This window comes from Triticum dicoccoides, chromosome 5B (assembly GCF_002162155.2).
Source record: "Triticum dicoccoides isolate Atlit2015 ecotype Zavitan chromosome 5B, WEW_v2.0, whole genome shotgun sequence".
NCBI classification, from domain to species: domain Eukaryota; kingdom Viridiplantae; phylum Streptophyta; class Magnoliopsida; order Poales; family Poaceae; genus Triticum; species Triticum dicoccoides.
Window position 1 is genome coordinate 541,000,020 of NC_041389.1, and position 9,676 is coordinate 541,009,695.

Below are 9,676 nucleotides of genomic sequence, written 5' to 3' on the forward strand. Positions count from 1 at the left end.
CGTTAGCCACATCAGCAAATGGTGGGCTCAAATGTCATAATCGTCATCAAATGGGCTAAAGCCATCAACTAGTGTTTTCTGCAAAAGATTAGACCGAGAATCAGTGTTTTCGGGCACAAATTCGTAGAAGAGTCTTTTCTGCAAACCTACGCTTCAATGTGGTGGTTTTTTGCAATTCACTCAGTTACTGTGAACATCACAGTTTTCCTTCAGGCAATATTAACAGATCAAGACTCTGTATGGACTAGAAACTGAAACTAACAATCAGAAACAAGACATATACGATACATTTACATGTCATCAATGAGCGAGTCCAGCGTGCTGTAATGGTGATGATTTAAGTTGGATTGTTACTGCATGATACATGAGTTGTTTCCAGTATATAAGGAATTTTGGACAAAAGAGAAGTAAAAGCTGGACCGGAAACAAGTGTTAGCACCAATACCTTAGGAGGATTCTTCTATTGATCTCCTTCGCCCCCTTTAAGTTTGGACACCAGTTCAAACTAGGTTTGGACAACCTGAAATCTTCAACTCATCAATATATTTCTTAATCTTCGGTTCTGCTTCTGCTGCATGATCCTTACTTAGGATGCTTATATTATCTATCTCCAGGTGTCCACGGAATAGGTTCAGATTCTTCATTAAACTAATTTCTTGTTCCTTCCCATCGGCTGAATCAAGTCCTGCGACCCCCCGCATAATGTTGTAATCCATGTGATTCAAATTTTTGTAAGCTGATCAACTTACCAAAGTCACTGGGCAAGCTTTCTAGCTTGCATTTGTTGGCATATAAAATCTGCAGATTATATAGCCAACATAAAGTTGGAGGAATCCTCTTCAAAGGACAAGCTCCGGATATTTCAAGATACCTAAGATGCTTCCAGTTGCCAATACTATCTGGTAACTCATTTGTAAAGGCACAAGAAACCACACGCATTCGCAGAAGTTTAGTACACCAGTGGTCCATTACAAAACTTGTTTTTTCCTTTAAATTCTTCTTGCAAATAAGGGTACGCAGCTTCGTGTAGTTGCATAGTCTCACCAAGTTGAATTCATCAAAGTCACCGCTAGGGAGTACGTACAGATGACGAACATTCTGGGGTACTTTATCAAAGTCACTCTTATTTCTTAAGATGAAGCAATCATGCTCTGAAACTTTTTTTGCCATGTCATGCAGCAAGTGAGGGATTATGTATCCACCACTAAATTTTTGAAAGAAGGACTGTGCTACAAGGTCCTCAAAATACTGGCAACCAACATCTTGAATTGGAACATCACCTTGAGGTTCCACTAAGCCTTCTGCTACCCAAATTTCAGCTAAGCATGCCTTCTCAAATTTGTAATCTTTGGGGTACACAGCGCAGAACGCGAAGCATTTCTTCAAATAAAACGGTAAATACATGTAGCTCAACCGAAGGGCAGGCAAAATATCAGTCTTCTCCTGTTTCAGCTCCCAAAGTTCACTCGCAAGTATAGATTTCCAATGCGACGCTTGAAGGTCCATGCTTAACACGCGTCCTAGAGTTTTGGCAGCCAACGGAGAACCCTTCAGTTTAGGAAGTATTCTTCTACCAATGCTCTCTAACTCAGGATCATTAGAACTCTCAGATCTAAACATGCACAATTTGAAGAAATCCCATAAGGTGTCATCCTTTAGACCTTCTAGTATAAAGGGCTCCATTGTGCGCACCCCCTCGGCAACTATTGGACATCTAGTGGTGACCAAGACCAAACTTCCCTCTTGGACAGTTATAAACGGTGCACAAAATCTCTTCCAACATTCCCCATTTTTCTTCAAGGCATCATCCCACATGTCATCAAGGACTATCAATAACCGTTTATTTCTCACATGCTCATAGAGAGCGCGCTGAAGAAAATCCAAAATATTAGATATTGGCTCCTTTCCGGTACATGATTGTATGACCTCTTTTGTTAACCTCAGCAAGTCAAAGTCATCTGAGACACAAATCCAAACTATCAGCGTAAAGTAAGACTTCACTTGTTGATGGCTACAGAAATGTTGGGCCAAAGTAGTCTTTCCAACACCGCCAATTCCTACTACTGGCAAAACAGGAAGACTCAATATTCCAGATTCATTACCAACATTGCTTGCTGATTCGCTTGTTGATGCATTGACTGAAGTAGTTGCCCTCCTGCGTTTTGAATTTGCAGGCACATTCAGAAATTCAAATAGCTGCTTCAGCTCCTTGTCACGACCAAATAATTTTGCTTCATTTGGGAATGAGGTGGTCTCCGGCCTGACTAATTTGTCAAAGCGTTTTGTAACACCATGAAGCCTCATAATTTTCAGTTGACCTAAAAGATGATTCAACCTCGATTGGACATTACTTACTTGGTTGATGAAGCTGCCTTGGATGACACTATGAAAGAAGTCAATGAAAGTAGAATGCCTTGCATTGCCCTCCGCTTGCATCTTCATCTTGTACCAACTGAACTCATCAAGAAAGTCCTCGGCCTCAGACACTGCATCCTTGAGATTCGGAAGGAGCTTGGCCACATGATGTTCGTGGCTTCTCCACTCTGCTTCATCAATAATGTGGTACATTGCAGGAAGAGTATCTTTGAGAAGTTGTAGGCCACTCTCCAAGTGCAATAGACCATCCCAGAGACTTCGCTCCTGTGAGCCACTCCATCGGGATTGCGGAGATGAAATGGCAGATTTGGCCCACTGAGAATAAGTGACACATTCATCGATGGCAGTCATGGTCCCAATGGCAGATGCGCTCATGGTGGCAGGAGTCTGGACATCTATTTTCGTCCTGCAATCAAACAGTCAATGCAATTAGCATTATGGACATACTTTTTGCAGTCAGCAACACAACAAACCGACTATCGTAATACTAATTATTTTCACCGGATTAATCTCCACCAAAAGTTTCAATCTGAAAACGAAGAAAACCTAATGACAGCAAGCATTTAGCCTCCACTGCAACTCAACTAGCAAAGTGCATGAATGCGAGTGAAATCTTGTCTGTACCTGCTGTGAGCATCTTCCCGGGTGCCCATCTGGAGGACTCCATGTTTTTCAATTGAGTCTTCCTCTACTTCTTCCTTTCGCACCTCGCTATTATTATCATCCTTACCATTGAACATCTTATCAAAACACTGTATGTTGAAGGTGGGACGTGCCGGATGCATCTTAATAGCATCAATCCATGCTGATTCTGCAGCCCTTTTATCAAGGTCACTGGCACCAGCACCCCCAATTTTGACACAAATTTCCTTAAGGACTGTTAAGTGCAGGATGCCGACAGGTATAGTACTGTGTTGATCTACTTGGGCATCGAAACCTAGCTTGAGTTTCAACAGACTAGGCATTGCATCCACCTCAAATTCCAGCCAAGGTACACTACACCTGAACTCGAAGCACTTGAGAACCGAGAATCCTGTCTTAGTGAAGACAATTCTTTCTGCAGGCTTTGCTCTGACATATAACGACAAAACAGCTAGTCGAGGAAATCCTCTGAGAACATCAACATCATTGCTCGCCAATTCCATAACCCCAATCTTTAAAATGCTGAGCTTGCTGAGATTTTGAAACCACTTGGGGATGCTGGAGAAGGTGCAACTGCACGGCAACCACTCGAATCTCTGAAGGAGCACCGGGGGAGAGGGAACGCTGCTCAAGCTATCACACGAAATGCTCATGCTGGAAGATCCACTGTCCAAAATACTTGAAGGCTCCAGAATTACAGACCTGAGGTTACTGAGTTTAGCGAGAATAGAGCCCATATTATTCATTTTACTCTTTAATGAAGAAGAAGGAACCGCAGAACAGGTCAGCCGAAGATCCTGAAGATTGGTCAGCTCACCGAGGCTCTGCACATTATCAATTGAGTTAACACTTAGATCAAAATATCCAAGTGTGCAAAGCGATGTCATGCGCCCAATACCATTGGGCAGATTTGTCTCGACAGGCAGACTTAGGTGCAACAAGTCCGGCAAATGAACAATGTCTGATGGAACTGCACTTACTCTTGCATCTATTTTCAGTGTCTTCAAATATTGTAGACCTCGCATCTGGGTTTGTGGTATTTGTAAGGTGGCATTACATGTGACATGCAAATATCTCAACCGAAAAAGCTCAGATATTCTAGTGAGATCGAAACTGATGCTTTCATCATCGCCCCAGAGATGTAGGATCAGAACTTGAAGAAGCCCAAACTCCACAATAGAAGGCAAACACTTGAAGGCCCCAAAAAATGCAAGAGTGCGAACATGTGATAGTCTCATATTTGTTGGTGGCGTGGCTTCTGCATTACCGAAGTGAAGGGACAGTCGACGAACCTTATCGGCAAGACTTGCAGTTGTCTGACAATGATCTACTGTGGTGACAAAATTCTCTTCTAAGGACTTCTGTGTAACAAAATCAAGTACCATGCGATGCACCGTGCAGGACAAGACACCGTCGTCGTTATTTGTGTGTACAGGTAGGATCATTCTGCTACTGATAAGCTGATCAAAATAGCTCCTTGAAATTCCCTTCTTATCTTTCTCTTCTGTTGCATGGATAAGACCTTCAGCTACCCATTGCTTTACCAAATCATCCTTCTGAATAATGTAGTCCTCTTCATATATACTGAGATACATCACACATGGCTTCAAATGCTGAGGAAGATTACTGTAACTAAGGTTTAGTACTTGTTTCATCCCCTCCGAAGTAGGATTTGTCTTCAAACCATAACCTAATGATTTATTTACATAATGCCATTGCTCTGTTTTCCCCATATGGTTTACTAAAAGACTAGATATGGTAACCGTTGCTAATGGTAAACCAGCACATTTCCTGATAATGCTGTCTCCAACTTCACTGAGCTCTGGAGGACACTCATATTGTGGACCAAAAACTGTGCGGAAAAATAATTTGCTTGAATCATCGTGGCCAAGTTGTTTCATCGTAAGAACATACTTAGAGTCAAAACCACAACATTTCAGAGCTACATCATCGACTTCTGTCGTTATTAGTATTCCACTGCAAAGATTACCAGCTGGCAAAGCACGATTAATGATATCCCATGTTTGTGAAGCCCATACATCATCAATTACGATCAAGTACCTGAGGAATGTTTTAACACAGTTGTCAGCCTAATAGCAAATCAGAAAATCTGTAAATCGATCCTTATACCGGACAAGAGAAAAAAAGAAAATGGCTCAGCATAGCTGCATACACAAATGTCTACAAAATGCAATTCTTATAAAGCAAGAGTGAAACATGCATACCTCTTATCTTGGAGATGTGTCCTGATATCGGCAATGAGGCTATGCAATTTCCAATTGTGAGGGGTGTGGTGTGGCCGAATCTGAGAGAGCATGCTGATGAGAAGCCTCCTGACATCAGGCTTTCGGGACGTCCGCACAAATGCCCGGCACTCGAATTGCCCGCCGATTCTCATGTACAGCTCGTTGGCAAGTGTGGTCTTACCAATCCCTCCAGGTCCAACCAGAGACACCACCTTAAGCTTCTGCTCTCCATCCTTACCCAGCCACGCTTCAAGCTTCTCCATGGGGGCATCGATACCGATAGGCTCCTCATACGGCGTGGAACGCCACGAGCCGAACAACGCATCAGATATAGAACAAGTGCTGCAGCCAGTGCCACTAATGGCGGCAGCATTGCCGCCATTTTCACCAAGGTGGTTGAACAAGCTGTACCGCTGAAGCGCCTCCTGGGAGCGCATGCTGAACTCCCTGATCTTGTTGGCCATCCATAGGCGCCACTTGAGCTTCTCAGAGAACCACGTCGTGGTCTTACTCTTTCGGCGAGTGATTTTGTACTTTTTAAGGCGAGGAGATAATATTCCTCTCCTGGAATTGGCGGCATGCACATACTGGTCGACACTGTCCTCCATGTCGTAGGACAGCTCACGCACCTCTTTGGTCAGGCATTTGACCATCATAGAACGGTCCTCTGCTCCCGAGTCATCTTGCTCCTGGATAAACACCATCATCTTCTCGAGGTCTTGCTTGATGAGATGTATCTCGTCCTCCGCTCCCCGGGGTAGTGTGCGGCCATGACAGGCCAGTAGTCTGTCGAGCTTTGCGGGCAGCCTGAACATGGCGTCAGCCATAGCGCAGACCGGAGCCTCAGTGTGGAGCTTTTCAAGTCTCTTCTCGATCTGACGAGTTTGCACGCCCTGCGATCGGAACTTTTCAGGTCTCCTCTTCTTCAAGCCGTCTTCGAATCTGTCGTTTGCTGTGGTATCCACCGGCAAGGGAGGCGTAACACCGTGCTCCAGACTCAGCCAGGACATTGGTGCGGACGGCAAGGGCAGCAGCTCTGGCGGCATGAGCGACTGCCCCTGCATGACTTCATCCATCTGATCCTCCTGGACCTGGGCCTTGGAAGGGAGGGAGGCAGAGTCTCGGCCGGTTAGCCGCTGCACCTGCACGAGCGCTCCAGACTCGCTGGGATGGGCCGGAAACTGGCTGTCGCCCGGAAGGTCAGGGTAGAACGGAACGAAGAGCTTCTTCGGAGGAGGCAAGAACGGAGCAAGGTGAATGGCCGGAATGTTCGAGACTAACTCAACCAGCCATGGACTCACCCTCTTAAAATTCTGCAGCAGGTCCGGTTCATCCCAGGTCACCTGCTCAAAGCCATAACCAGACAGAATTCAGCATTAATTTTGTCACTCAAATGCATGCTTCTACTAGCAATCAATTAGTCAATATATACAAGGACTGCAATATTGTGGTGCTGTCCTTGAGGATCCGCACAATACACATGATGGAGAACTGCAGATGTACCACCTGAAGAAGTCTCCAAGGTGAATTGGGCCATCTAATGGGGTCGGCCACCTGCACGGCCGACACAGTCCCCATGAACCAGCTCATCCTCCACGAGTCCTCTATCTCGAAGCGCATCTTGCACCTCATGCCGGGGCACCATTGGGTGCGCATCGCCGCCCTGACCGCGGCCGCCTGCACGCAGAATTCTGGCGTGCTCGCCCTCGGGTAGTAGAGCACATTGAACGGCTGCCCGCTGGCGGCAAGATTGGCCGCCTCGGCGACCTCCTCCGGCCGCACCCTCACCTTCATCTCCCCACACGCCTCCATTAATATCTTGTTGATGCCGTCCTCCTCTCCCCTCGAGAACATGGAGAATCCTCCGTAATTGACGCCCGCCGCCGGCGACGGTGGGCGGAGTAGCTCCGAGCCACCGACCCCCCCTTTCTTGGCGCGGCGGAAGCCGACGCAGAGATCCCCATTCTCGGTCCTCATGAACACGATGGAGTCCCCTGCGACGAGCTTCTTCTGGTTGACGAAGGAGCTCCAACCTGTCGTGAGGAGGTGGCGGCGGGGCAAGCCCCGATAGATGTGCCTGAACTTCCAGACCACGCCGTGCACGTCCTTGGCGAGCACGGTCTGGACCGGCGGGTCTGCGGAGTAGTCGAGCTGCGGGAAGATGGTCTGGGCGCAGTAGCGCGGCACGGAGAAGCCGCCGCCGTTCTTGGCGTCGGCCTGCGTGAGCGTCTTGGCGAAGGACGCGGGTCTGTCCTCCTGCGCGGCGGGAACGGCGTCGTCGGTGTCGGCGGGGTCCTGCGGCCGGGCGGGGACGAGGCGGATCTTGGCGAAGACCTCGTCGGTGTCCGGATCGGCCAAGAACATGACGGCAGCGACACGGCAGAGGACGAGCGCCGGGATCCGGCCCCCGGGGGGGAAGTCGACGGTGCCGGCCTGCCCCTGCGCGTGCTCTGCGTGGCCCTGCGGGAAGTAGTAGACCCTTGAGCCGACCGGCGGCATCTGCACCATGCCGCCGGCGCAGGCGTGCCACAGCTGCGGGTCCAGGCACCGGGACCCGTCCCCCATCTCCCGTTCCACCGCCGCCGAGTCCACGAACGTAGTCATCTCCTCTCTCCCAACTATACTGTAAAAAAGATTATATAAACCAACTGAGAGAGCTGCCGAATGACATCGAAAAAGCTACGAGGCGAAAATCAACGGAGGCACACCCAATCGTACCCGTGGTTGTGGAATTCCTTTGGACGAAAGCACCTAGGCGTTCATCCCATCGAAACAAATTTCTCAGTGATCTCCTTCTCTCCCTTGGCTTCTCCGCCTACACCTCCATGGCGATCTGGATTTTCCCTGGTCAACTGCTGAGTTCCCCTACCAATGCTACAAATGGGGAATCTCTACTGCGTCGGCAGAGAAAAAAACTGCAATTGGACTGACACACATACGTATTATTTTAAGAATATATATTTTACGGATCGATGGCAACTGCACACAGTACTTCTTTTAAGAGTACTAGCTAAATACCCGTGCGTTGTCACCGCCATCAATTTTATTTGTTGCTCACCATCCTTACTGCACGCCTACACAGATCCAACCTCGCGAGTTGTCTTGCCGCCATCACGGACACGTGATCACCCCCTTGTTCTCCTTCGTTGTTTCACCATATGGTCATAGAATTGCCCTTCCATAGCCCTAACAACCCATCACTGAAAGAGTCCAATCCATGAGAGATATTGGCCTAACATGCCCTTGCTCAAATCTCATATATAGCTTGAGAGATATTGGCGTCTAGAAACAATGCTTGTACACTGCCTCATAAAAATAAGTTTAGGCATAAAGATATTTTTTCGGCATAGAGATAGTTGTATAATCATCTTGTACTCCACAAAGCAAGTGTCCCGATTTTATTTATTTATTTGAATAGTTTGTATTGGCTTATTTTTATATTTACAAGTTTTACAGTAGTTGGCATTATTTACAGCCGTTCGTTTGCCTCAATCTAACGGCATGCATATATGTAGTACTCCGTAGTACCCGGACGAAAGTATTCAAAAGTACTGGCTGGTACTAATGACAATGTGGGGACACATTTTCATCTAGGGGCATTTTAGTCATAGAAAAAATTAATTTGCACGGCCATCTCGTCCAATGCTAAACCGCTGCTCCTCTGGTCCAATGGAAAACAGCCGCCACTGTCCTTCCCCTGACCCATCACCATTACAACGCGACATCTCCTCCCTCTCCTGCATTCCAAGTCCACCGCAGCCTTCTCCTCCTTCTCGCGGCCGCAACTTTGCTCTTCTCCTCTTCCACATCCCACCCCCATCTTCCATCCACGCAAGAACCTCGGTGGAGGAGCAGATCGCCAGCGGTGACAATGCCTACTTCGTTGAGATCGCCGGCGGCGACCAGGTCAAGATGGCTAGGTTGATGGAGATCTGTTCTTGGTTTAACAGCACAAGGCAGATGAACTGGATGGTAATGGCCACTCTCAAGGAAATGACATCCAGGGAGAAGAAAAAGCTTCCCCCCCTCCCCCGCCCGCACAACCGATGCACGAGATCGAGATCCTCCTGTGGGCGATGGAGCAGGCCAATTCGTCCAACCCGCGGGACAGGCGCAGGTGGTGGGCGTTCAGATCCAGGGTAGAGCAGCCACTGGATCAGGAACCCACGGTGCACGAGGTGCCATTGTAGATTGTGGAGCCTCCAACCGAGTCGGGGACTCCAAAGCGCAAGAGGAGGAGGACAGTGGTCGCGACCTCGCTTCCCTGCCGTTCTCCACGCTGCCCTCGCCGCTCTCCTCGTTTGAATGGCGGCGGTGCAGTTGTCTAGAGTAGGCTTCCCCGCTCCTAATCTTCCTACTGCTAATGCTTATAGTCGTGCTGGTAGTGATGATAATAGTTCACTGAGGGAATG

General features: G+C 47.9%; 1 protein-coding gene across 2 annotated transcripts; it reads right to left on the reverse strand.

Annotated features, from left to right (window-relative positions):
- Nucleotides 1-538: 538 nt before the first annotated feature.
- LOC119311448 (disease resistance protein RGA5-like) lies at nucleotides 539-8,102 on the reverse strand. 2 transcript variants are annotated; one of them, XM_037587081.1, is made up of 6 exons: nucleotides 7,983-8,102; nucleotides 6,771-7,887; nucleotides 5,244-6,607; nucleotides 3,001-5,079; nucleotides 2,356-2,782; nucleotides 2,090-2,264 (listed from the first exon to the last, which is right to left on the reverse strand). In XM_037587081.1, exons 2-6 carry the CDS (start codon nucleotides 7,866-7,868, stop codon nucleotides 2,202-2,204), a joined length of 5,031 nt encoding a protein of 1,676 aa, XP_037442978.1. In that variant the 5' UTR covers nucleotides 7,869-7,887; nucleotides 7,983-8,102; the 3' UTR covers nucleotides 2,090-2,201. The 2 variants fall into 2 exon arrangements, with proteins under 2 accessions (XP_037442977.1, XP_037442978.1); XM_037587080.1 differs by having other exon boundaries at nucleotides 539-2,782.
- Nucleotides 8,103-9,676: the final 1,574 nt, after the last annotated feature.